The sequence below is a fragment of the Pempheris klunzingeri genome, chromosome 5, assembly GCF_042242105.1.
Source record: "Pempheris klunzingeri isolate RE-2024b chromosome 5, fPemKlu1.hap1, whole genome shotgun sequence".
In the NCBI taxonomy this organism is placed as follows: domain Eukaryota; kingdom Metazoa; phylum Chordata; class Actinopteri; order Acropomatiformes; family Pempheridae; genus Pempheris; species Pempheris klunzingeri.
Window position 1 is genome coordinate 4,220,125 of NC_092016.1, and position 27,695 is coordinate 4,247,819.

The 27,695-nt window shown below is 41.3% G+C and overlaps 4 protein-coding genes across 7 annotated transcripts in view; 2 read left to right on the forward strand and 2 right to left on the reverse strand.

Moving 5' to 3' along the window:
* The window catches only part of plekha7a (pleckstrin homology domain containing, family A member 7a), a 128,429-nt gene extending 122,073 nt beyond the window's left edge, over window positions 1-6,356 (forward strand). For 2 of the 3 annotated variants that reach the window (XM_070831148.1, XM_070831150.1), the window contains 5 exons: window positions 3,187-3,363; window positions 3,953-4,086; window positions 4,473-4,606; window positions 4,900-4,940; window positions 5,837-6,356. In XM_070831148.1, the coding sequence (XP_070687249.1) occupies window positions 3,187-3,363; window positions 3,953-4,086; window positions 4,473-4,606; window positions 4,900-4,925 (471 nt within the window). In that variant the 3' untranslated portion in view covers window positions 4,926-4,940; window positions 5,837-6,356. The remainder of the gene's footprint in view (window positions 1-3,186; window positions 3,364-3,952; window positions 4,087-4,472; window positions 4,607-4,899; window positions 4,941-5,836) is intronic. The other variant, XM_070831149.1, reaches the window with a different exon arrangement.
* On the reverse strand, window positions 6,183-15,466 carry LOC139201746 (NLR family CARD domain-containing protein 3-like). The gene is made up of 11 exons (XM_070831151.1): window positions 15,446-15,466; window positions 13,792-13,946; window positions 13,016-13,123; window positions 12,791-12,895; window positions 11,585-11,639; window positions 11,167-11,392; window positions 8,654-10,478; window positions 8,127-8,294; window positions 7,832-7,999; window positions 7,481-7,527; window positions 6,183-7,301 (listed from the first exon to the last, which is right to left on the reverse strand). Exons 2-11 carry the CDS (start codon window positions 13,917-13,919, stop codon window positions 6,724-6,726), a joined length of 3,408 nt encoding a protein of 1,135 aa, XP_070687252.1. The 5' UTR covers window positions 13,920-13,946; window positions 15,446-15,466; the 3' UTR covers window positions 6,183-6,723.
* A 547-nt stretch (window positions 15,467-16,013) lies between these two features.
* On the reverse strand, window positions 16,014-19,936 carry c5h11orf58 (chromosome 5 C11orf58 homolog). The gene is made up of 5 exons (XM_070831094.1): window positions 19,797-19,936; window positions 18,281-18,364; window positions 18,045-18,105; window positions 17,711-17,820; window positions 16,014-16,595 (listed from the first exon to the last, which is right to left on the reverse strand). Exons 1-5 carry the CDS (start codon window positions 19,848-19,850, stop codon window positions 16,371-16,373), a joined length of 534 nt encoding a protein of 177 aa, XP_070687195.1. The 5' UTR covers window positions 19,851-19,936; the 3' UTR covers window positions 16,014-16,370.
* A 1,672-nt stretch (window positions 19,937-21,608) lies between these two features.
* The window catches only part of LOC139201018 (transcription factor SOX-6-like), a 104,285-nt gene continuing 98,198 nt past the window's right edge, over window positions 21,609-27,695 (forward strand). Inside the window, exon 1 of one of the 2 annotated variants that reach the window (XM_070830220.1) lies at window positions 21,609-21,923. The gene's annotated coding sequence lies outside the window, so the exon portion shown is untranslated. Of the gene's footprint in view, window positions 21,924-25,182; window positions 25,258-27,695 lie in introns of those variants that run through there. The other variant, XM_070830221.1, reaches the window with a different exon arrangement.

Consider the following 27,695-nt stretch of genomic DNA (forward strand, 5'->3'; position numbering starts at 1 on the left):
TTTATATTATTTTTTTAAAGGTTAAGGGGTCACTTTAACCCCTTGTTACCACTGCCGCCTGGTGGGACCTCACTGACACAATTCTGAATGTAAATCCACTGAAAAAAACGATGAAAAGGAAGGCGTCACTCTGCCTTCCTTTCTCTGTTTTTAATCACCAGAAAGTAGAGAGAAGAGCCCATATATGTACATCTACATACCGTGTACTTGTACATTTTTATTTATTTACTGAGGGATATTTTCAGTATACAGCTGTACAGTTATATTTTGTAGAGATTTGGTATATAGAGCATATAGAGGAGTGGATGAAATGGAAAAAGAAAAACTAAGTATTCAGGTTGTGGAAATGAAGAAAGAGGCAACGCTAGTGGCACAAATCATGATCACACCTCCCTTCTTTCTTTCCCTCAAATGAAATCCAAGTGCCTTGTTTTGCTGACGATCTTTTTGCCTATGTCCCAAATTTACCTCCTTAATCAACATTTTAATCAATCATGGTCGGTTTGAAGCATGCGTCTCCACCTCAGAATCATAGAAACGATGCAAGAGCTAGCTTTAAGGTTGCTTTTCTGTATAATATCAGAATTCAGTCAGGGAGATGTGGGGACTTTGCTGGTTTTAACCCCTAAAGGAATACTTTGACATTTCATATTAAAACTAAATCTAGCGGTTGGAGTAAGGAATGCTTAACAATGCTAACACACCTGGGTGAAAGTTATACAGTAAAATGTCAAAGTCTTCCATTATGATGCTATGACACATAGTAACTACCAGATTTGTGTTATGATTACAGACTAACACACACTCCTAACCCGACTGCTGTGAGATCTGCCTGTAATCAGACTACATTTCCCATAAATCTTTGAAATCGAATTTCTCTGTAAAAGTGAGCAATACATAGTCTGTAATCCTCTGCTACTTCTCTTCACCTCTTTTTAGTGCATATAGCCATGAATGCCAGAGCATATTTTATTTTCTCTACTCCACCAGCATTAAAAAAAAACATGTTTACACCATTTTATATTTGAATTAACACCCTCATCAATGCAGCCTTTTCTTGTACAGACTACAAGGTTACTTTTATTATTTGACAGTGGTTAATAATTACATTGCCACAATTGAAGTTGGGAAGAGGATCTGTACTCATATGAGTACTTTTAAGTTGCCTATGCTGTGCTGTTTTATGCATCATAAACATACAGGGCAAGTTCAAGCAACTGGGCTGACATGCAATAGAAAAATGAAAAATAAGTATGAACAAGGAGCGGACAGCTTTGTCATGGGAAATCTGTCTGGGAAGTAAGAATGGGGCCATATTTGGCAATGGCACTATCTGACAGAGTGTGTTAGACGGCTTTAGGGGGATTTTTTTTTTAAAGAATTTTTTGATTGACCCTTTTGTCAACAAAATCTATGAAAAGGGTAAAACATGACTGACATCCAAGTTAATTTAAAACACAGAAATACTCAACGAAATAGAGAAAATCAGCAAAACACAATTAGTAAATTAAAAGGTAGACAATAGGTTAAAAAACAGAATGTGCTTGTCATTGTTCAGTTTTGTCTCTCCGTGGTGCTGCTGTCCGCTCCCTGTTTCTCTGATGAGTGTTAGTCTTGAAAGCTTTTCTGCCATATATTGCTTTTATCCTTCCACAGCTACGTACAATATATCAGATCAAAGAGAAAATAATTAAAGGAGGTTGCTCAGTTGAAGAGTAGAAATATAGTAGAAAACTTAGAGAAGTGAACTGCTAATCACCACCTAATTCTGTGTAATTGAGAAGCAACGCACAACTCTTCTCCCTTTTCTTTTCTATCATGTAGAGATTTGCACTCGACAATAAAGAGTTTCTTGCTTCTGAAACCTTCCTCTTGGCTGTGTTGTTCCTAATCTGGCGGGGGTTTGATGAATCTGTGTCCGCATGGTTTTTCTTTCTCTCTATCCTTCTGTGTGCGACTGATTCTCCTGAGCACAACAAGGCATGGGATGTGAACACACCAACAGATCAGACCTTGCTGCAGGCTACTGGAGTGGGAAGGATGCATGCATGGCTTTGATGCTCCTTGGATGATTACTCACAAGTACCCTTCACCACACACACACATACGAGTACTTGTCAGAGAATAAGAGTCAGTATTTTTATAGATGCAAATGTGCTGGACTACATAGGAGAGAAGGATATGGTTTGCATGTAATTACAGCTTCTAGAAACAGACTAATGATGTGCCTGTGCTAATGATACTAAACATCAACACCTCAAATCCACCAAAGAACTTTTTTTTTTTAGCTGAAATGTTAAATTCAATTGGTTTCATTCCTTTCAGTTTAGTGTTTGTCTCCCTCTACCTGAGGCACAACTCACTGCAGACATTACATACTTGACCACCAACCTACTGCGTTTGTGCGTTACGCTTTTTTATTTACCAACATATATATATATTGTAGATTTTAAAAAAACTAGCATTGTCACTGCACTTATTTGCCTTTCCTGCCGCTGCTCCTCATGGATTTGTCTTGGAAGGTATGACCATGTTGTAAGTTTGTTATGTTAACCTTAACTGATCTGTAAAATACCACTCCTGCACCTAGCAGCTATTCATGGTTGACCGATTTGCAGATTAATTTCTCGGTTATCCTCTTGCTCTGAGATTTGTCTGCAAATAGTATAAATGTCCAAAACACTTGTTTAAATTGGTTGTTTTGTCTGATCAACAGTCCAAAAACCCAAAGACAGTCAAGTTACCATCACAGAAGACAACCAGCAAATATTCAATTTTGAGAAGCCAATTCAGGAAATTCTTCTCATTTTTGCTGAAATCACATTAATATCTGCTGATTAACTGTCAAAGAAGAAAATATGTAGTGCGAAACTCTAAAGGCTTTAGTTCCTTATAGGTCTAACGTTGACATTTAGTGCTTAGTAGCTTGTAATCTGAGCTGTGGCACTAAGTGTAACTATTAGATTAGCAATAATATCAGTGGCTCAAAATCAATATTCCATTAATATTAAACATCTCAAACCTCTCGTTCACATGTCCAGAGACACTTGCGGTTAATTTGCATTGACTTTAACTTTACTTAAAGACACATTTGAAAATGATATCAGCAAATCTATTTTTTTAAAATCTATTTTTCACAGTCACCAGGCCAGTTGTGTATGTAATCCTGACTCCTGCCCTTTCCAGGTGTTTGAATGGCAGGAGGAGCGACTCGGGGCAGAAGGTCAGAGCGACGAAGGGCGGAATCAGGTGAAAGAGAGAGGGAGGATCCAATCAGATGAGCGTGTGACGACGACGGTGGTCACACGCGTACGAGAGGTGGATGTGGAGCCTCTCGAGTACGACCTGGATATCAGCCGAGAGGTACACACACACACACACACACACACACACACACACACACACACACACACACACAAAGATACTGATCCTAAAATAGCTCCACTGTTCTGGTTAAACCTGCACTTTACAGATCTTGTCTCAGTTTATACTGAGCAGGATCTTCCATAACATGTCGGTGTTAAGTGAGCACTATTCTCTGTACTTATACACAGGAGGTAAAGAACACTTTCCACTCTTAATGAAACTGTTAGGCCGAGTTGATTCTGTTCAAGGTGATCATACTTTTATGTCTTACATTTATTTCTTTCATCATGAAAAAGAGATGTGCGGTACATGAAAGAATAGGCAGATTGAAGGGGAAATATTGCCCTTGTACCTTTCTCTTAAATTCAAGATGAAAGTTTAAGCTCTTCTGTTTTAACGTAGCAATAATCCCTGAGAGGGAATGCTTTATGGTGCCACATCAGACCAAGCAAATTCACATCCGTTATACACCTACACTGCAATAAACAACACGAAAACCTCTAGCTGTGGTCTAGCATCCAATACAACATGGCTGTCCTTAAATCATGGGACCATAAGACTGACTGTCCGTCTATCCAACATGCAGCTGTCCAAACCGAAAAAAGTTCCCATCCCGGAGCGCTACATAGAGTCGGACCCTGAGGATCCTCCGAGTCCAGAGGAGCTGGAGGAACGCTTCCGTCGGGCCGAGCGCATCAAGAACCTCCTGGCCAAATCCAGGTAGACAGCACCCACATGACAACACTGGAGTCAGGCTGATACCGTTTTGGATTTTGGTGTTTGACTTTACCACTGGAGTTGGAGTAATTTGTATAAATAGTTCAAAATGTCCGCCAAGGATGTAAGATCTGCTGCATCTACGGTGGAAATTAAGGCCTTAGAATGTACAGTAATGTCAAACATCATTTTGCAGTAATCAAATTACCACTGTAGTGATTTTAAAACACACTGAATATGAAGTACATGTACCACTGACCCCGGTGTGCTTTTCTGAATAAGCACTCCCTGGTGTGCATGTCATTTCTCCCACGGACGGTTCATTAGTTCAGTATTCATGGTCTGGTCAAACTGGTTTACAGTCCTGAGTGTGTGTGTCCTGTCAACAGTGTTCAGAACATACAGCCGTCTGCACCACTGGACTTCAGTGAGCTGGACTCGGTCCTACAGCAGCAGGAGAGGATCATGAACGTCTCCCAGGCGCTGGCCTCCGAGGCCTCACGCAAGAGCAAACTGGTCGCCGGTTAGTGTTCTCACACCTCCATTCACAGAACGCATTTTAACAATCCCAACCTTTAACCCTGTAAAACACGTGAGCCATCAAACAGCCTCAAGGAGAAATTAAGACCGACCACACACACACACACACACAGTGAATCTCAAACATAAAAAAGGTGCTGCTGGCATTGTATAATAAATCTGCATTGAAAATACTTGTTACAAATTATTCTCATGCAGTAAAGCAGTGGACATTAACAGGAACCACCTTAGATTGCTATCTCAGACAGGTGATGTGTTGTCGTCCCTGGTGTGTAGGGACTGAGTGGATGGAGAGTCGGTGAGCATGTCTGGTCCAGGTATACCTGCCATTTCCCTTCTGAGTGGTGTATTCCTTATATTCATCGTGTTCATGGCTTAGTATATGCAGTCTGATTTTGGAATGTGCACAGATTGGTCACAGAAGGGACTAAAGCCTTTTCAACCTTTTTCCTTTTAACATCTGTACACGAGATGTATTTTTTTGTCCAGAGGAAATCTACGAAAACTGCATTTAGCTACAAGGACATAATCTGTGTTGCAAACAAGAAAAATAAGCTTCTCACAGACTGACAAAAAAGATGATGACCTTCTCTACTTGAAAACATCTTTTACCTTTGACTAAACATTTTGTAGTTTGTTTTTGGAATCTCCTCCCTGAAGCGAATCTGTGCGCAGTCCTGGGTTCTTTGTCTTTGGCTAGAATACCACCCAAGATCTTCACGTTTCTTCTCTGCTGTTGTGTTGGTCACTGCCTCAGGTACCAGAAAGGCCTGCTTTGGTGAAATGTGGCCTTCTGTGTGCATGTGGTGATTTGGTGTGAGTCGAGTGTGTGGGTGTTTTCTATGTGAATTACAAAAAACCTTGATTAAACTCTTGCAAGACAATGACATTTGTGCTATTCATGCAGAATGGCTTTTTTTTTTTACCTTTTTTACCGTCTGTTTATACACATTTGCATATAATATTCAAGCCTCATAAGATTTGCCAAACAACACAAAATGATTAACTGTTACAAGGGACAATTTCTCCTGGGAGCAGTTTGTCCTTGAAATCTGCAGGACAAATATTCAAATCAAACAAACATTCTTATACAAATTAAATGCATTTAATTTGCATAAGCACCTCTCATGCAAATTCAAGATGTCTGCTCCTACGATATCCTCGTAGCAAGAAAAAAAATATATATTCATGTCTTCACTGTTTTTCTCCTCAGCCAAAGCTGCTGCAGAGCACTGACCCAGAGGAACAACAACAACACAACAAACAGGAGGAGATTCTGTGTGAAGAGGAAGGAAATAATCATTTTTCAACAGTTGCCAATTATAATTTACTTGTAACAAATATACACGTTTGTTTTTTTTAAGAGTTTTGATTTGTAGTTTTGAAAGTCAAGTTCTTGCTTCTGCACTTACATAGCACAATTAAGTAGCAGTAATTTATAACACGAGTGACTTGTGTCTTTTATTTGAATCATCTGCAGTTACCCATTTTGGTGTTTGATTAGTATTCTTAGTGAATCTAAGAGGAGTGAAGTGTAAGACAAAGCCAAAGCGCTCAGATTATAGTGGGAATGTTTCAATATGAATCCTTTATTTATTACATCGTTTGGTTTTACACGCTTGTCGAGCTCCTGCTGTCTTCAACGCCATCACCCGGTGATCACTACCCTGTCAATCAACTCAAACGCATCAATGTCATTACAGAAAATGAATATTAGACAAAACAAGAGTGTGGTGTCTGTTTCCTTCAATAATTCAACTGATTCTCATAGTTGTACCCTAAAAACAGCTTTCTGTCATAGTTTACATTCTAGTTTATTCCGTCTAACAGGACAATCCAATGCTACTTATTTTATGCATTCAATTGTTTATTTGAATATTGTTTCATGAAGTTGAGATGTCGTTTTATATTCTATATTACATGTCCTGCAGACAAATTTCAGACAATAAACCTGGGGAAACATGTTCCAACTGCTACAATACAAAGACTGTGCATAACTGTAGAAAAACAGTAACATAGCACATTAGAATCAAGGCCATCTGAAGTAATAATCAATACTCCATTTTGTCACCCTTGATTTAATCAAGGGTGACATGTGTTTCATGAACATATACGTTGGATAGTTATGGGTATTTGCGGATATTCTGGCTGGTGCAGAGTCAGTGAAGAATGTGGAAATCCCAGCCTGAAGCCTGGATACAGTGGCTCAGAGAATTCAGTGTGGAACGTGTGCAGGTGAGTCATGGCGATTGATGATACGGCATAGAAGGACAGCGTGCCAGCCGGCCAGTCTAAGAACACTCCAACTCTTTTGGAGTTGAAGTAGGGGACAGATATGGTTGCGTCGTTCTTATTGTACCAGACTGTGTATTTGCCGTTACAGTAGCGCAGGGTCCAGGACTGATCGTTGTAGCCAAGGACAGAATCATTACCTTTTGCTTTCCTGCTGATTCCTTTATAAGCCACTCCTATACCTGTCCATTCCCCGGTCCACTCTACCTCCCAGTAGCAACGAGAAGACAGACCCTCTTTACAGAGCACTTGCCCCCAGTCGGTAAATCTCTCCGGGCCGTCGGGATACGGCTGAGCGGTTTCCATTCTCATCATCGTTTTGTTGTCTTCAGAAAACGTCAGGAGTGAATGGGCAGAATTCAGCTCCATAGTGAGCTCACATGCATCTGATGAAAACAGATGAAAGAACATTCAAAATACAAAAATATTGTCGCACAGCACCTCCATTTTTGTCCATATACAATACTCGAGCCAGATTCTCATTAAGTATGCACAGCCTGAATAGTTGTGTTTCAATGTAATAATCGATATCAAAAAAAAAAAAAAGGAAAAAATACAAACTTACATTTCTTCAGAGGTGTTTTTAAGTAGCACTCTGCGTTGCCTTTCAAGCTGGGAAGAATCAAGAAGAAAACATTTGAAATGTAAAAAAGGCATTGTTGACAGAACATTAACAAAAACTTGTGACATTTAAAGGCAGGGTATGCAATGCATTTTCATTGAAGTTTTGTCATTTGATTCAATAAATCAAATGACAAGAAAAAAACCCCGGTGTTATCACAGGCCTGTAATAAACCCGTCCAATCACCATCACCTGTGTTTCAGTTGGACACTTTCAAGATAACCCTGATCCTGACCCTAGTTCACCTTTGCTAGTTTATCCAATTCTGCAGGCCCTGCCTTTAACTTAAGTTACCTGACAGTGAGGTGTTCAATGTCCCTCTGTACACTGGACAGCAGCTCCACCCCCTGTTGCCCTGGATGATTGTAACTCAGGTCCAGTTCTTTCAGGTGGGTGGGGTTGGACCGCACAGCTTCAGCCAAAAAGCTACAGCCAATCTTTGAGATTCCACAAAATGGCAGCCTGAAAGAGTAAAACAGCTAAACTGTAAAATCACATAATGAAATTCAGTTGGATTAGGTCTGAAATGTGTTTGTTTCAGCTATATTCTTTAATTGTCATAGATAGCCTGCTTCAGCACATCACAAACCTCAGTTTTTCAAGCTGACATGTTGGACTTGCCAGTCCAGCAGACAGCAGTTTGACTCCTGAGTCTTGCAGGTCATTATTGCTCAGGTCCAGCTCCTTCAGACTTGAATTTCTTAGAATTTCTCCAAGCTCTTTGCAGCATTTGTCTGTGAGGTTGCATTCCTTAAGCCTTCAAAATGAAAGAGTGTAATTGTATATTAGCATAGTTTTCTAAAATGTTTAATCTTGAGGCATAAAATCCATAAAGAAATCTACAAGATATGCAGTCTGAATGAGTGAATAATTGAATGTGCACATTACAGTCTTCTACAGGAAATTGAAAAAAAACCAAATGGAAAAATAGCAGGAAATGTGGTGTTTGAAAAAAAATCAAAAAAAAAATCCATTAGCTCTCACAATACAACCTTCAATCATCATCTCAACCATTCTCCCATTATATTTGTTTACCACAGCTTTTTATAATGGCATTGAATTATGTGTAATCATATGATGCTGTGGGTGCAGAGGATAATGTTTTTCTGTACTCACAAGGCTACTCTGGAGTCTTTGATCACTGGTAACAGCCACAGAAGACCCTCCTCGGATCTTGAATATTTCTGTAGGTCAAACTCATGTAACTCTTCCTTTGAGGTGAGTAACACAAAGACCAGAGCAGACCACTGTGAAGGGGACAGTTTGGTCTCTGACAGACTACCAGAGCTCAGGTAGTTTTGGATTTCCTCTAAAAGAGAAAGATCATTCAGCTCAATGAGACAGTGGAAGAGATTGATGCATCTTTCAGGGGAGAGGTTTTGCCTGATCTTTTCCTTGATGTACTCAACAATTTCCTCATTTGTTGGTGGGCAGCTCGCCAATGAGGGGAGACCCTTATTCAGCAGGGTCTGACTGGATGCCTGCGAGAGGCCAAGAAGGAAACGAAGAAAAAGATCTAGATGTCCGTTCTCACTCTGCAGGGCCTTGTCCACTGCACTCCTGAGAAGGTCGGTTACTGTGCTGGGAGCCGTCTGGACAGTGGTGGCTTCCTTTGGTTCCAGCAAGTTCTGACTGAAGCAGATGAATGTGTGGAAAATGTACATTGCAGCAAAAAACTCCTGTATGCTGAGATGCACAAAACAATACACCTTCTCCAGATGAACTCCAAAATCATTCTCCGAGATCTGTGTGAACACCCCTGAGTATATTGCAGCATCGTTAACGTCGATATTGTACTCGGTCAGTTCATTCTCATAGAAGATCATGTTGCCTGTCATCAGGTGCTCAAAGGCCAGTTTTCCAAGCTTTAAGATCACCTCTTCACTCAGTTTGACTTGGGACTGAGTCTCAGATTCCTCTTCTGCTGCTGAATACTTCCGAGTTCTGATCAATGAGTTGTACACCAAGAAGTGTGTGTACATCTCTGTCAGAGTCTCAGGCATTTCTCTTCGGCCCCCATCCTCCTCCACTCTCTTCCTCTCTCTTTCTTCTAAAATCCTCTGCAGAACGGTGGCAGATATCCAGCTGAAGACTGGTATGTGACACATGATATGGAGGCTCCTGGTTTTCTTAACATGCGAGATGACTCTGCCGGCCATGTCTTGATCAGAGATCTTCTTCCTGAAGTACTCTTCCTTCTGGGGGTTGTTGAACCCTCGTATCTCTGTCACACGGTCGACAAGATGAGCTGGAATGCGATTTGCAGCTGCAGGTCTGGAGGTAATCCAGATGTGGGCAGATGGCAGGAGGTTCCCCTTGATGAGATTTGTCAGTAGTTTATCCACAGAAGCTGGCTCTGAGACACTGAAGCAGGACTCATTGTGGTCAAAGTCCAGGGGAAGCCGGCACTCATCCAACCCATCAAATATCAGCACAAGCTTGTATTTGCCAAAATTTGAAATTCCTGATTCTTCTGCCTCGACAAGAAAGCACTGAAGAAGCTGCGTCAGTGTGCAGCATCTCTCCTTCATCAAATTCAGCTCCCGAAATGGAAGATTAATTAGGAGTTGGATGTCCTGGTTAACTTTTCCCTCTGCCCAATCCAGATTAAACTTCTGCACGGAGATCGTTTTTCCAATGCCAGAAATTCCTCTAGTCAGAACGGTTCTGATGAGATTGTCTTGTCCGAGTAGGGGCTTAAAGATGTCCTCACATTTGATTGGTTTATCTTCTGTTGCTCGTCTGTTTGCAGCCTCAATCTGCCTGACCTCATGTTCATTATTAACACTTCCACTGCCTCCCTCTGTGATGTAGAGCTCTGTGTACACCTTGTTGAGCAGTGTCTGGTTCCCATGTTGAGCTACTCCCTCATAAATGTATTCAAACTTTTTCAGTTTTTGTCTGAGTTTGCGCTGGCAGACGTCGAGCTCACCATAAATGTCTAGTTGTACAAGAAATAAAAACAAATATAATGTTGGTTAATTCATTTCTGTGCTGAAATCTAAAGATACGTCTCAGAAGTTGATGTGGCAATAAGAAACATTTTTCTTTTAATTCTCCCCTCAGAAAGCACTTTAAAAAAAGGATAAAATAAGATAACGTATGCAGAAGTGCCTTAAACCTGCATTTTTTTTCCAAAAAAGGTCAGCAGGGAGCAACTCCAGAAGTCCGATTGTCAATGAGAAAATGAGCCTACGACTCACTTGATTTATTACCTCTGTTAACATTTTCTTGATGAGTTGCTAGTTTCAAGTCTTACAGCATTTAGTAAGTTATGGTCCCATTTAGTGTAAAATAGACAAAGGTATGCTTGACCATAATTAACTAAATAGATGCGGGTCATGCCTAAAAGGTAACTAATCAGAGGCACTGGAAAAAAAAACTCAAGTGACACGTCTAGCTCCAAAAGAAAAAGACAACAAAAAAAATCAACATGGTGACGGCCTTAAACCTGTGATTTTGGAAATACTACTACTCAAGGCTTCAAAATGGTGGTCCACAAATCAATGGAAGACATAACAGCGGCCCTGTCCACTTCTTATAAAAACAGTCTATAATAATAGCACAATCAGATATTTGAAATTCAAAGAATATATCTGTATATGACTGTTCCTGCACTTGGTACTTACTTTTCTCCAGTAAATCAGCAAGCTCTTTTTGGCCCATTTCCTTTAGGACCTGCAGTGTAATCATCAGAGCCCCCTCACTGGCACAGCTGTCTTGCTTTTTATCTTCAGTAACCCGTCCGTCATCTTGTGTTTCACTCTCGGGTGATTGTGAGAGATGTGGAAATAGCATTTTTTCATATTTTTTCAGCTCGCTCAGCAAAATGCTCTTGGCGCGCTCTTCCACCGACTGCAATGGAGAACGCAGAATCTGTTAAGTCCTTATTAACCAAGTCCACATTGAAAATCAAATTCAACAACCCATTTAAAAAATTATATTCAGTATCATGGTGACTATTGTTCCTTTATGCACATGAAGATGACATGTAGTTTATTCTAGTCATTGTGGTTTCAGTAAAGACAGATTTGAGACATAGCCCACCTTAAACAAAGCTCGTCCATCCACCTCTGTGGGTTCTGAGCAGTCATGTTGGTCTCTTGGGATATTGAATATTGAGAATAACGTTACTTTCAAAATGAATAAAGTCTGTTTTCAGCCAGGTTTAATAGAATATCGTCAGTGATTCATTCGTTCAATGATGCAGCGTTCAGATGGAAGGAGTGCCTCAATAGTCTGCGAGATGATATTCAAATATATCTTGAAGTGGCTTACATTGAAATGGCCTTGGCTCATATGTGCCGTTGCAATGTTACGGTTTTATATAACAAAGCAAGAATTGTGCAGGATAAGTACACAGAAGACACTCGCCCTCCTACCGAGGTTAGGTTAGGAAGTTACAGGAAACTCAAAAACTGTAACTAAATTAGTGTTCAAATATTAACTAATATTCTACTCCACCAGTTTGAGACCTGTTAGTGAAAGAAATGGTCCCCAGCTGAAACTGACTCACTCACTCACTCTCAGAAAGAAAAACTAGTTTCCCCAGATGCTCCTCGGCTCACCCCTCCCTTCCCTTCCCAAGTGTGTAATGGCTGAAGGACTCACACCGAACACAACATGAACATCTTCCTCTTTGTTCTTCCAGTGCATTTGCACCACCAAATACAAGCTGCAACATTTAAAAAGATAAATATCTTCTCTGTGAAGATATAAGCGGGCTCATTGTGAGCGACTCTTAGCTTCAGGTGATTATACACTGGTGAAAACAGTTATGAACACTATATTCCTTTTTTGCTGATGGAGCCCCCTGAATCCTACACGCAGCCTTTAAAGCTCAGTCAGCTCATGAGGGCAGGATTTCAGTCTTTATGTTTTGAGAAAATTCAGACCCATTTCTGGTTCTAGATTAAGGTGATGGAATCACATGGGACCAAAGCTTTGGGGCCGGCAAGTTAGATTTTTCAAAGAAACTGCAAAGAAATAACAGCATTAATAGCAAACATCACTTAAGTCATTAGGACTGATTCTCTTGGATTCATAGACATCTATCAATTTTCATGTTTTTACTCAACAGTGGAGATGAGTGATGGTCGATTTATTTACATTTAAAAACATCAAATGCTAATCACAGCGCAGATGGTGAAATTTAAAACACATTTTAAAAAAAAAACTGATTAAATTGTGCAACCAGTAAAATAACAACAAATAAAAAATAAATAAATACAAACACAAATGGACTTTAGGTACCTCTCAGGATCTTTGGAGAAGTCAAAAAGAAACTTCTTGGAGGCGTCACTTTTCATGGACACACAGGATGAGGCCGGCAAGTTTGATTTCTCAGAATTACCTGAGCTGTTAAAGAAAGAAAGATGCGTTAAAGGGTTAGATCTTTCACCTACAACCAAACTGCTGGACAACATTTCTATCCCCACAGACGACCACAACTGGAGACCCAGGATAGACTGAACGTACCCATCAGCTGCTTCTTTGGAGAAGTCAAAAAGAAACTTCTTGGAGGCGTCACTTTTCAGGGACACGCCGGATGACGCCGGCAAGTTTGATTTCTCAGAATTAACTGAGCTGTTAAGACAGAAAGATAGTAGGTTTTATTCTCACTAGACAATAGATCCATCCAGCCATTATCTATACCGCTTATCCGTCAGGGTCGCGGGGGAGCTGGAGCCTATCCTGGCGAGAGGCAGGGCACACAGGGGCGGCTGTGGCTCAGTGGTAGAGTGGGTCGTCCCTCAATCAGAAGGTCCTATGGGAGCTCCTATGGGAGCGAAGTGTCCTTGGGCAAGACACTGAACCCCAACTTGCTCCTGAAGCATGTCTTCAGTGTGTGAATGAGTATGAAAGAATAGTCTCCTCCATAAATTACATCCCTCCTGTATGAATGATGTGTGAATGAGGATGTCATGTAAAGGGCTTTGAGTAGTTGAAATAACTAGAAAGGCGCTATACAAATACAGACCATTTACCATTTACACAGGGCCAACACACAGAGACAGACCACTCACGCTCACACCTACGGGCAATTTACAGTCACCAATTAACCTGCATGTCTTTGGATTGTGGGAGGAAGAACCCACGCAAACACAGGGAGAACATGCAAACTCCACACAGAAAGACCCTTGTTGCTGTGAGGCAACAGTGGTAACCAACAGAGGTCTGCGTCTAGTCGTATGTCAACTGTTGTGAAGATCAAACTGCTGGACAACTGGAGATCCAGGATAGACTGAACGTACCCATCAGCTGCTTCTTTGGAGAAGTCATGACGAGACTTCATGGAGGCGTAACTTTTCAGGGACACGCAGGATGAGGCCGGCAGCCGCAGCTGATCGGGATGCTCTTCAGTCTCCGCAGCAGAATCCATTCTGAGAGCAACATTACCTTTTGTTTCCTATGGAGACAAAGTCATATTTTGTATTTGCATTTAGGTTTTGGTCATTATGAAGGAAGATGTATTTACATTACAAACAGGAGGTGGAAGGAGTTTCATTTATTTTTCATATTTTACTCCTGAATTCAAGATTTCACTTGAGTGAAAAGGCAAAAGTACGACCAGCAAAATGTCCTTAAAGTATTAAAAGCACTTGCAGCGTTATATCATTATATAAATCATATTATGGGAACATTACTATTGATAATTTAGAACGTTTTAGTGTTACAGCTGGTGGAGGCAGAGCACATTTTGGTTGGATAGTTTAACCTCTGAACACAGTATCATCTCATATGAACTGATTATGTCTGGTTTGTAAAATTTTAGCAACTAAATCTCAGATAAATAAAGTACAACAATTCCCTCTGAAATGTAGGAATAGAAGTATGAAGTAGTACAGAATTGAAGCACCAGTACCTTAAATCGTACTTAAGAACAGTTACTTGAATACCACTGATTAAAAGACTGTACTCCTGAGAAGTCTGAAAAAAATATACTCACAAATTACTTGATTGGTCAGTAAATATGAAGTTTATCTCAATTCCTACATTTGGAAAATGGATGGATGCTACAGTAGGAGGACTGTGATGACTGATGTGCAGCATCTTTTAGAATTTAAATCACGATTAGGACAGAAACATTATAGTTAGTATAGTTGTTTATTATTATGAGACAAAATACAAAATAAAAGTCGGATTAAACTGACATCTCAGGATTCATTCCTCCATGTCAAGCCAGTTGAAGGAGAAACGGTGGATTGACCAGTTTGTCTGCACAGAATAATCATTTGAGAAGTAGCTGCAGAAGAAAGGATGTCACTAGCTGCAGAAGCTGCACTTCCTCACTCCTCTGCATCACCCAGACACCACACCAGATCCGGTCTGACTGAACAAAAGAAATAAGACTTTTCACCACTGCAGAGCCTGAATTCTCTGCTGTTTGGTAAATACACACCCTGAGAAACTAAACCCACCTAAGTTCATTCCAACATCCACTTTAATCAGAACTTCACCCTGCACAGTCATGGTTCCTCCAGTAAACTCCAGTCATATTCTTTTTAAATAATATATAAACCCTCAGCTGATAGTGCTGCCAAGCGGGTGGGTCCAGGGAGGAATGATGCTTTCAGTTTCACTTTCCTTTGGATTTCAAGTCTTATAAAAACGAGTCTGTACCCTGTTGTTAAATGCGCATGAAGTTAAAGAAACATGATTTGGTCGCTGGAGCTTGATTTTAGTTAAGAAGACGCACTCAAACACGTCCTATGAACTTTAGCACTTCAGTGGTGAAGTTGGAAGGAAAAGTTTCCCAAAAACACCTCACAAGCCTTCACGCTTTGCAGAAACAGGATCAGTGGCTGATCTGCACAGAAAACTAGTTCCACTGAGATTAATTAATCCATTCATCATCTGTCCGGTTGAATTTTTTATGCAAAAAAAAAAACAAAAGAGGCGCCTTACCTGAGTGAGTGTTTGCAGAGATGCGGCTTCGGAGAAATGAACAGACTGCGTCACCACGTAGTGCCGGAGCTGCTTCTCCTCAGCCTGGTGATGGTGTGAGCGACTCACGTGACTTCAGACATGCGCACAGTTTATACTCAGAGCTGGAGTGTGACAGCCTTTAAAACTACTGTGCTTGTTCTGAACCTGAGTTTTTTTTTTTCATGCAATTTCTGGAAAATGTTTGACTTTTCACTCCACATTTATCTGACAGCTGTAGTTACTTTCTAAACCCATACGGTGATAACATGTAATACTGTGTACTGGTTTAGATTCTCTCTCTCTCTCTCTCTCTCTCTATATATATATATATATATATATATATATATATATATATATGTGTGTATAAAATTTCTGATTAACCACCCAGAGAATCCTATGAAGGAAGTGGGGTAAACGGAGCTTTCCTGCACTAAACAAACAGAGTTCACAAGGATGCGTAATGCAGCGCGCAAACACAGTCTTGCATAGAAACCATCAGTCTTGCATAGAAACCATCACGTTACAAAGAGCAAACATTACAACCGGCACTTCCTTTTATTGGTTTTCAAACAAGAAATCCCAAAATGTACAACGTTCAATCATGCTGACTGACAAAGCATTTCTGTTTCCACCTGCACAAGTCGTTGCAAATGTGGCGATTGTTAAAATCATCAAACAAAATAAAAATGTTTGCAGTCTTAACATGACACAATACCAAAACAAAAGCTGACATTTGAGCCTGCAGATGTGACGCTTTGACAACATGCACACCGAGATGTCTCCTCATGAACCAACCCATTCCTACACAGTAAAAAGGACTAAAATGAAGGGTGATCGCATACAGTTAAACAAATAATGTCAAAATGTACAAATCTGTGATTACAAAAACTAATCCCCCGTACACCTACGCTGACTTTACAAAGGCCATTTTGTAGCCGTGTTTCCGGTCTTCATCCCCTCTGTCCGAGCTGGGCTTGGCCTCGTCTGACGTCTGTTCCTGTGGGTTGGGGTCGCAGCCTTCGTCCTGGGCGTCTGTCTCCTCTTCTTTACTGGTGGGCTTCTCTTCCTCCTTTGCTTCTGTCTTACTGTCCACTGGTGGGGAGGGAAACAACTCTGGCTGATCGTCAGGCTGTGGGTAAGAGACCAAAAAGATGATTTCTTTTAACGTCTCGGATGGACTAAGGGACAACCGGATACATTTAGGGTGTGATGGACCATTATCTTTCCTTGAGACTTAGACTTAGACTAGACTTTAAAACCAAAAACAGTAATGCGACATCAGCTTGGGCAGTTATTCAGTGTTGGCAGACGTTGGCCCTTTTGTTTGAGTATTAATTGCATAGTGAATATCGACAGTGTATCGTGTGTGTGCTATTTGCCAGCCGCGCCCACACTGCACACACACTTTGACACCATCAAAGACAACACAAAAGATGAAGCATGTGTTGTCTATCTAAAACTATGAATGAGACACAAAGACAACAGAGGGATGGATACCACACTTTGGCTATGTGTGTTCTCCTTATTCCTGTCTCGTACCTCACCAACACTCTCCACCTCTCAGGTCACCCAGGAGTGTTCTGCTATGGTGGAGTAGCAGCATGTAATGAAAATGTCCTAACTTTGACTTTTGCGTGTCCTCCACTGCCAAAACCCTAAACATTTCCCATCATGCACCTTGTGGTTGCATCCTGAGTTGAGATACTTGATATTAAACTGTCTTTGTATATTAAACATGCTGCACACAATAAATTCAGTTTTCTTGCATGGTATTTTTGTTGGAATTCTAATTCTAATATAGCAACAGCTACAAATATACAGCTTCTCATAAAAAGTAACAAAGCATGTTATCATGTGTAAAGTTAGTTACTTGCAATTTACTGAAAAACATAATTCAGTACAATATTTTGGATAAAGCAATAGAGAAGGAAACTGAGTGCAGTCTGGACTCTAGTTTAAATCTGCAGCTTTAAAACAGACTCATGGGTCATTAATCATGGATGATTGATTGTGATTAAAAGATGGACATGGAGATCTAAAGGTGCATGGATGGACATTGTTTCACTAGAACACTACAGCAAAAGCAAGCCAGTTTAACAATGAGCAGTCAGCTGAACGTGCAGCAGTCTGCTGGACTTAGCTGCCATTTATTGAATGTTTTTTATGACTTGAATTAAAGATCTGATTAAAGAAGTATCTCAAAAATCAATACGCCGTCTCCTCTGGCCCTGGATGAGCCCTCACCTCACTAAAACCCAGGCCACAGTGTCTCCGGTTCCGGCCAGACAGCTTTCCATCCATGCCTTGCTGGTACTGCATCTCTAGCTGCTCGTTGATCTTCCTATCTTCCTGCCCTGCAGAGGAGACACCGGTCACAGCGGGCACACACAGCCAATACAGGCCTATCCATGCATGGATAGATCTGTGTGGCGGATGTGTAATGGGGAAGCCGGGTTAATTGCATTGGGCATGAGGATGAGCCAAGAAGGGTAAGTGGCAAAGGGACAGTAGTTTGGACAAGTCTTAAAATATCAAAACAAATACAGCATTCGACAAAAAGCTTAATAAAGAAACTTACCACTGCGGACGTGGGATGTCGACTTGTGGTCACCAATAACAAGGCGTCCAGTGTGTTCTTTCTGGAAAACAGAAAAGTCACATTTTATTTCGATTGTCACAACTTCTCTGAATGTTAGTGTGCCAGTGACAAGTTAAACAAAGCTATAAGGTTTTCTTTGACTTGTTATGCTGCTGAAAACAGGCCCACAATAAAGTGAACTGAAAATATAGCGATCTACAATACACAAAACAAACCTTGCCGGCACCCATCAACCGCAAAAACTTCTGCTTTCTCTCGTCACTTCCTAGATCAGCTGATGCCCACTGGGTCGACCCATCCTGCCAAAGAGAAACACTGTTAGAATGTGGACGCACTTCCTCAAAACATATCGCGCTCAAGTCATCAGATTATTTGTGAAATGAGAGTTTTAACAAAGCAGTAGAGGTTGTTTCCAATCAATAGGGAGTGCTGTCCCTTCACCCGCTGATGACTCACACAATCTTGTCTACTGAGCATAGACTTTAAAACCAGAGGGATCAGTGGTTCCTTCCGTCTGTTGGAGGTACGTTTGCTTATGTTTATTTCCAGAATGACCAAGTGAGCTGTTTGTGAGTATTAAGTTATGCATATTCAGGGATATAGGGTTGGAAACTGACAAAGGAGAGAATCCCCTTAAAAGTTCATAAAATATCAGGTTTTAAATTGATGTGTCAGAATCAGAATCAGGTTATAAGCCAAGTCAGCTTTCCCTGTACGAGGAGTTTGCCTTGGAATATGGGTGCATATCATTAAACACAGAGAAGAACAAGCACTGCGAGTCAAGAAACATATTAGAAATATAAATATTTACAATAAAGAATGAGAAATATAATTCAAAATGAAAACGTTGTATAGTATGTGCAGGTATGTATGTGCAATGGTCAAATATTAGCAGGGTAAAGTGACCATGTACTGACTACTGCTTGATTATTACTAGGAGTTAGCATGATGTGATTCATTGGACTTGTGTCCACTGTGCCCAGGGAGGGAACAAATACACAGATTTTGTTTAAAAAAAAAAATTATTTTGTAAATTAATGTCATAAAAATGACTAGAAAATATAGCAACCAACAGAAATAAAAAAGGTGGAGATGGAAAAAGACAGCATCCCGACCTGTACATACAGCTGACAGTGATTTCAGGATGCAAATTAATAACTAAATGAGCTTTAGACACACATTTGCACCTAAATTCACTGTAAGTTTGAGGAAAAGGAGAGAAGCTTAAAAACATGAAGGACAGAAGGACATAAAAAAAGTTCACCACAACTCTGTTCACTGACAGAAATGTCCTGATTTAGGATTAAGAACTTCTGTGTTTTATGTAATAATACATTTTAGAAAGGAGCACAATGCAGGTCTGAAACACACACGCGTATTATTTCCGAAGACATTAGTGTTTTTAATGCTATTTATTTATTTACAACTGAGAATAGAAAGTTAGTATTTTAATTAAACACACTGAGTGACTTCTAGTCAGTATTCCTTGCAGAGTAAAACACACGGAGCTCGTTTATTTTTTGTACAATTTGCACAACGCATGACTTTTAAGCATCTTATTCTAAAGGGGAATAAACTTTGTCCAGACCGCAAACACAAAACGTGTTCAGATTTCACGATAAAGCTCCTGGAGCCTACCGTTAGCAAACAGGCTAACGCGACGCTAAACGTATCTAAGTCATTCAGAGCTTTCATCCACGGACCACGTTGAATTTTTATCATTTCACTCACTTGGCTTGGAGACGCGGGTCGTTTTGTCCCGTGTCGGTCCTCTGGAGAACTCATTGTGAACGCAGGCTTTAGTAAAATGTCAATGAAATATCATACCACCTAGCAAAGGCTAGCTGGGGTTGTCAACAATCCTCTGTGTCGCCACTTCCGGTTCCGTCTTCTTCTTCGTTTGTGCTGCAGCCGATTGTTTTAACTCTCTGCTGCCGCTTATCTCTGGATTGTGGTACTTCACCCTTAAAACAAATGACTGTTAACGCGTTTATGTGTCAGATTTCTGTTCTGTTATTGTAGCAGGTACAATTACAACATTTTTAAAAAAACCTACACTTATATATATTCATACATTTACATTGTACACAGTTGTTTTTGTTTAGTTAAGCTAAATGTGTGTTTGCATTGTCTCCCTTTTTTGTCTGGTGATGTTTAAGTACAACAGAGCAGTGGGAAAACTCAAAGTCAAATTCCTTGTATGTGTTCACATACTGAGATATTCTTGTCACATGCACAAGAAATGAAATGCTTTATGGTGCTAAAGTTAAGGGCATCTAAAATGGTGCTACAGGGAATCCAACCATCTGTGATTTAAAACACGATTCAATATTTGTTTCATGGAACTAAAATGTGATAAACGTAGCATGGGCCATGTAGTTTCATGTCGTTTAGAGTAAATTCCTGCAAGATGATCAGAAACAAGACCAACAAAAACAGATCTATAATACTTAGTGGGCTTTCAAGATTATATATAAGATTATTTTTCAGATGACAATATTTTAATAGCTTGGCACTATAATTTAAAAACAGATCATAGTTGAATAAGAGTTTGCATTTGGATATTTCACTTTTCTAAGGCGTATTCTCGTTATATTACTTTTATTTCTAAGAGGGCACGTCCAGCCCATCATGAAGCCTCTGTTGGATGACCTGCGTTAAAAGCGCCAAAAGGTGGCGTAAGAGTAGATGTAATGGAGGCAGAGCCCCGAGGCGCTCTCACCTCTGACGGGACTCTGAAGTCCATCTCTGCAGGCATCGAAATATTAAACGAGACGTGTTTGCGTTTGGGCTCCATTTTTAATAAGCTCAACACGTTTTGTCTAGTTAATTAAGTCCACACTTTACTGTAATATTTCCAATTAATATTTTTTTTCTGGCGCAAAGTGAATGATAATCAAACTTTGAAGAGTTGACAATATCAGACATGCTTCAGAGACGACGGGAGGAGCTTCATTTTGAATCACAGACTTTATTTTAAATTGTTATTCCCATCGTTTTAACAATAAACGACCGATGGTGAGACACCTTTTTTTTTTTTTTTTTTTTTTGCTTCAAGCATTTTATTTTTTTAAATCAGCACAAATTGACAAACGCCTGCGTCGTTTGTCGATTTGTAGACACAAGTTGGACACAAGTTTGTTAGAAAAATACGGCCCCAAAAACATAAAAGTACTGAAGCAATAATATATTAAATTTGCACTCAAAGTGGTCGCCAGCAGCAGGTTACCAGTCCGCGCGCACAGGCAACATTAGCGCAGAGGAGAGAGGACGGAGGGGAGCGTAAAAGTTGAGATGCGGAGCAGAGGAGGAAAGATGAGGTGAGGGTAAAAGTTATCATGAGGAATGAGAAGGAAACAAAAGCTAATCTGTTTTATATTTTAATGAAGAATTCACTTGGAGAAAGTCAGACACGCCGAGAGGGAGAGAGAGAGAGAGAGAGAGGGAGAGAGAGAGAGAGAGAGAGAGAGAGAGAGAGAGGAGGGGTTATCCTGCCTCTGCCTCTTTACCCGACACTGTCCCGCACTCTCACTTAACCTCCACATAGTGCCGGACGGGAAATAACTTCAAATACTTTTAAACAATCCCTCAATGACAGCTCCTCGGGCTCAGCACCACCTCTGACAACGACGCCGAAGTCTTTTCATTCTACTTTCTGATCCTCGGCGGAGCGCAAACAGAGGAGTTACCAAAGTCAGCGACCCGCTCCAGCGATGGTGACTTTACGCACGGGATTTGAGGGCTGTTTGAACTGACTCCTGTCGTTTTGGTACCGACGCTGAAACTCTTTATCATCGCCCGAAACAATCTTCAAGTTTGCCAGGGAAGACGCAGCGCATGACGAACAAGTGAAGCCAGGTAAGAGGAGTCCTGTTGCATGAGTGCGGACAGCACCGGGACCGGCGCGTCCTCCGGGCTGCTTGTTGTGAAAGTCGGTGCGCACTCCGGTTATCGCTGCTCCACAACAGACAGCGATGACAGCAGCAGATTCAGGGGGCATCAGTGCCTTTAAACCTGCAGCTGGGCCGTGATTAGACTCCGCCGACCCTACGTGACCTGACAAAACCTAACTCTCAGGAAAAGATTTAGATTTAGAGAAGTTCTGTGTCAAGTTGTTGCAGAAAAACCCAACTAAATTATTCTGTTGAGTCTTTTATAAATGTTGAAACTGACTTAAAATGGGACCAAACGCAGCAGGTTTGTGATGTAACAATAGGCCATAACCAATTATAATACAAATTCCATGATTTTATTGTCAATATATATATTTAAAAAATATTTGTTGTACTCTATGACACACACAGGCACATTATTGGAAATAGTGGTTATTTTCATTTCTGATAACCAACATTAGACTCATAATAAGCCCATTAAATTATATGTTTGTGAGAGAACTCTGAGCGACATATTAAAAAAAAAAACAACTTTCCAAATAGTTGTGATTTTGCATCACTTCTATCCACTGATTTGAAAAATAAAAGAAATTCATCTGTCAAACATGAGTTAATTAAAGCAGTTCCACCCCCACCCACCCAGTTTAAGCTATTGGGTGTACAATCAAAATTAAATATCCAGGGTTAATTTCTGCCATGAAGGATGTAACTGTGATGTGCGACAAAAGCAGAGTGTGTAACTTTCAGCTGAACTGTGTCCATCCTCCTCTCCTCTGCACCCCTGTCATGCTCTATTAACAGAAATGGTCCAGCCGCTCTGCAGCCCCACAAAATGGTTCTGTGCGCTCAGAACCCATTAAGAGACACTTAGGGAGAGTCTGACAGAACATATGCAGAAAAAAAAAAAAACTTTGCGTAAAATTGCTGGTAGCAAATTATGAAAGAGCCACTGAACTTTACTTTTAAAGCATCTTTTGAGAGTTTAGTTTAAAGAAGCTGGAGGGCTCCTGAAGCCATCCCATTCTGACCCACTGGTGTGTGTGTGTGTGTGTGTGTGGGATGATGCTCTCAGCAGTTTCCTCTCCGGCCACACACACACACACACACACACACACACACGGACAAGCTTTGCTTCTCGTGCGCGTCCCCGGCTCCGCAGACGCACATTTGACTTTGTGGTGCGCTGTGTTTCCCGCACATCCACTGTGGAGAACAATACTGAGAGTTAGACTGCAGAGGGGAGAAAGTGGAGCGTCTTTAGGCCCCAGGTTAACTTTTCCCCCCGGAGGTCACGGCGACTGACCCTTGAAGAATGCGTGAGTCATAAATTAAAATAGACTCGGAGCCCCAACCCGGATCCACTGGGAGACAATACCGAGGGGAAACAGGACGGTGTCCCCGAGAAATTAGTCAGTAAGTTTATTTTCTTCCCTACGTGATTTTCATTGTCTGTCTTCAGGTGAGAAGTGAAGTCCGTCTTCACTTTGTGGCTGATAAAAACGTGTCAGCGTGACAGAGTGACAGCGCTGCTTATGCGTGGAGTTAATTGTGGGTGTGTGAACTTGAGCCATGCATGCGGGAGGAGGAGGAGGAGGAGGAGGAGGAAGAGGAAGAGGAGGAGGAGGGGGGGGGGGGTTGCAGTTTCTTATCCGAAGCGAAGAGTCTGCAGCTCGGACAATCAGCTGGGTCCGTCTCCTGTGTGAAAGTTTGCCCTGAGTTCACGGTGAGGATGTGACCGGGGGTACAGGAGGACAAGGCGCACGACAACGGCCTGGAAAAGACCGATAGAGTGTTTTCAGGGAGTTCCCCACGTTCGCAGCCACACTACACCTCACAGATAAGCCGCTGCTCGCCTGCAGATAAGGAGCTTTTAGAGAAACAGAGCGAGAAAGAGAGAGAGAAGGTACTTGCTTGACAAAAACGAGACAAAAACGCAAAGTCCTTGACAACTGTCTGATGTCAGCTGCTGATGTGTGAGGCACTGTAAACTTTATGTCTCAACTTCTTCTCATATTTGGATTGAGCGAGAAAAAAGCGCAATTTCCCAGCATCAGCTTTAATTGTTTTACGCATCCGCATTTTTTTTTTTTTTGTGTTGTTTGCGCATGAAATCACTCCTCCACTCACTGCTATAATTGCCCTACTTGACAGATCCTCCAGTTGCCAGTTTGGACCTGCCCACGCCGCAGTAAATCACAATTTCCAACAAGTTGTTTAATTGTTTGGACTCTGGCAGAACAATTTATAGACCACCACCACGACCCCCCCCCCCCTTCACTTGTAAGTGAGAGTGTCTGTCTGAAAAACAATCCGAGCATGGTGGGGGGGGGGGGGTCGCTGAAGTTGATCTCCTATGGCATTTTGTTTTGAGCAGGTGCTGCGGCTTGAAGTTCCCTCATAAGGTAAAGTGGCATTAGAGTGTCCAAATGGCAGACTTATATATAGGCTGCCAATTCAGCACATTGTCCCGGGCTGCATGGTTGCGCTGTCTCCGCTGTCTGAGGGAGACCTGCAGCTTTTTTATCTCCCCCCCCCCAACCCCAACCCCAACCCCACCACTCCTCCTTCTTCTTCTTCTGTGGGGATCCGCGCTGACAACTGGCGGACAAGCCTGCGCACAGCGGCCGGTCACTGTGTGGTCCATTAGGAATCTGTCAGCAACGTGGAATCACTATTATGAGCCTCGCGTAAAATGTCCCGCATTTTCTGGCAAATTTCTCTCCCTGGTGTAAAATAATTTACAAGATGAATATTATTTCTCATGGTAGAACGTTTTAATTTCTCAGGCTACGTTTTGTTTAGTTCTTTTAATGGCACAGATTTGCTTATTTAAAAAAATAAAATGCATCTTAATTGTTGGGCCTGTGTAGCTGAACAGATAATTATTTTATTCAATTTTCAGATTTTCTGTATTGATTTAGGCAATTACGTTTTCTGATTACATCTCTCTCTTTTTTTTTTTCCTTCTTCTTCTTTTAATTGCCTCCAATGTTAAGCTCTCAAAATGTGCAAGCTGGTGTTAATGTAATGCAAGACCAACCTCAGGATCTAATTCTCATACTTAGAAATCTATCCATTGCTCACGCGTTATTCTAATATGCCGCATACATTTCTTGAGCTCTGAGAGGCCTTTTCATCTGGTGTGGCACAGAGGGACTCTTTAGTGGCTGAGAGAGGCTACAAGCAGTTGGAAGGACTAAAGATTAAGAGATTTGACGGCTGAGAGAAAGAGAGAGTGAGATGAAGGGAGAGACTGGACAGGGGAGGTGGAGGACTGCTTTGAGTTTGCGCCTGTGGCTGTGAGTTTGCCATTTGTCAGACATCCACAACATCCTGATATGCAAAAGAAATTCTGTATTTAATTTAACCCCTTTAGCAACACTGTTATTTTATTTACCCTGTCTATTGAGCTAAACGTCTATCTGCCATCTGACCACAGTGTTGAAGATTTAACTCGTTCCACATGTTGTTTTTTTGAAGATGTCATTCACCTTCATCGGAAAACCGTCGCTCCACCATTTTAAGCCTGTGGCCGAGCTGGAGAGTCCTAATTATTTGTTGTCGGGCTCTTTGAAAAAGACACCAGCCCCCAAATTGGACATGTGTTGTACAAACACAAATTAAACATTTAGTCCTAAGTATTTCTCCCTGGGTCCTAAGTGCATATTAGTCAGCCTATACTTATCTCTGGCCCAACGGCACACCCAAATTGCAGTGTTGTTGCTGAAAAAGAAAGGTTGAGGCCCCGGAGAATGAGCACTTGAAGCAGGCTGGCAGATGCCCATAAGTTTCTCAACCACAATGCAAGCTTAGGTGTGTGTGTGTATATATAGTGCGTGTCTGTGTTTATGGATTTTTATATCTTTTGTGTTTTTGTGATCATTGGCAGAGCTGTCAAATAGTCCTCCATGTGTGAGGAACTGTGCTCATGTGCATGTTGACATTTGTTTTGCATGTCTTTAGGTGTGTATAGTGTAAAAGCATGTCTCTGTGTGACTTGTGGTGTGTCCGTGTGTCCGTGTGTCATGTGTGTCATGTGTGTCATGTGTGTACTGGATGGCCCTTCGAAGTGCATGTATATATGTTCTTAACTCTGCCTGTGTGTGTGTGTGTGTGTGTGTGTGATCGCCCTGCTGGGCGGGCGTACCTCTCTGTGGATCCCTCCTCTGTTCTCCACCACCACATAACCTTGGAAACAGCTTCCTCATTTTCCCCCTGAACGGAGAATAACGAGGGGCCGCATTCATTCTCCTCTCTTTCAATGGCCGGAGTAACCTTTCCTTTCTGCTGCTGATTCTCCAGCACCTGCTCCCCACCATCCAATTACAAAGCTCAGAATAAGAGCTTACTTGACACAACATCTTGTAATGACAACAGCGTTTCCTCCACACAGACTCACTCCTCACTCACTCCTCCTTCCTCTTCATTTCTCATCTTTACATACAGTATTTAAGCAACATCTTTGTTCAGCGTCGTGGTTTGTCCTTGATGTGTAGCTCATATTTTCGGCATTCTGATGCACAGAGCAGTTCACGAAGTTCATCTTTTTCCCGGCTGCTTTGCTCTCTCTGACTCTCTCAGGCATCAGGGTGTGTGTCACTGTCATCTGATGACTGCAGCATTAACAATGGCTATTATGTAGCTGCAAAGGACTGAGTAAGATTTATAAATGTATGGTTTACACAAGAGCCTCTGACAAATGACTGCTGCAGTGTTAACACAGTGACAAACTGGCAACATGCCGAGAGAGAAAAACAACAAGGGGCGGCTTAAATCCACATTAAACTGAAACCACTAACATTTTTTTCATATATTATGATTATCGGAGATGAACGTTGTCTGCAATGTTGCTGTTTTTCTGTTTTCCTGTTTGTTTCGTGATTTGTGAATAAGTTGGTATAGCAAACCGCAGCATCGCTCTCTCTCTCTCTCTCTGCTCTCTCTCTCTCTCTCTCTCTCGCTCTCTCTCTCTCTCTCTCTCTCTCTCTCTCTCAGGTTTTCTCAAGTGGAAAAACTCACCATCACACTCTACAGCAACACATCACAAAGAGCTGCCATTTCTCTTCATTTCTCGTCATTTTTAGAAATGTAGGGACTCCGTAACTGAAGTAACATCAAATAATTCCTGGAATGCACTGAACAAATCCAACTCATGATATATGCGTATACAAGGTACTGCGGGATGGAATTTTCCTTTAATGCTCAAGAACTTTGGGGAAGCCAGGTCAGGGTTATTTCTTACATCCTAAGAGGCGGTAGTCATTTTGAATAAATTGTAAAGAAGAACTAAATGGTGAGCAGCAGGAAAATGACTTCTTTATCGTGGATGTGGTCACATTAGCTGATTCCTCAGAGTCTGTCAGTATTTGAATCACTCAGCAAACATGTTCATGTTGATCGGACTCTGCTGGTTGGTCCGCACCAAACTCAAAAAGTCCCAAAAAGCGACTTGACGCTGTTTTCTTTTATGGAGAGAACAAGTTTCCTGCAGTTAAGTTATAAAAATGATTTTGCTCTCTTGGCTTGTAGTGGGATTAAGAGTTAAGATGCTTTTGGGAAACTGAAAACCAGTTATGTAGTGATACATGCAAAGTGAAGAAAAGGGCAAACAGCTTTTAAAGTTAAACATCCACCTCATAGAAAATATGACGCTCGGCTTCATTGATATGTTGGAACAATCAAATGAGGGTTTTGAGTTTCAAAAAGAAAATTAACATAGAAAGTAGATTTAACTCTT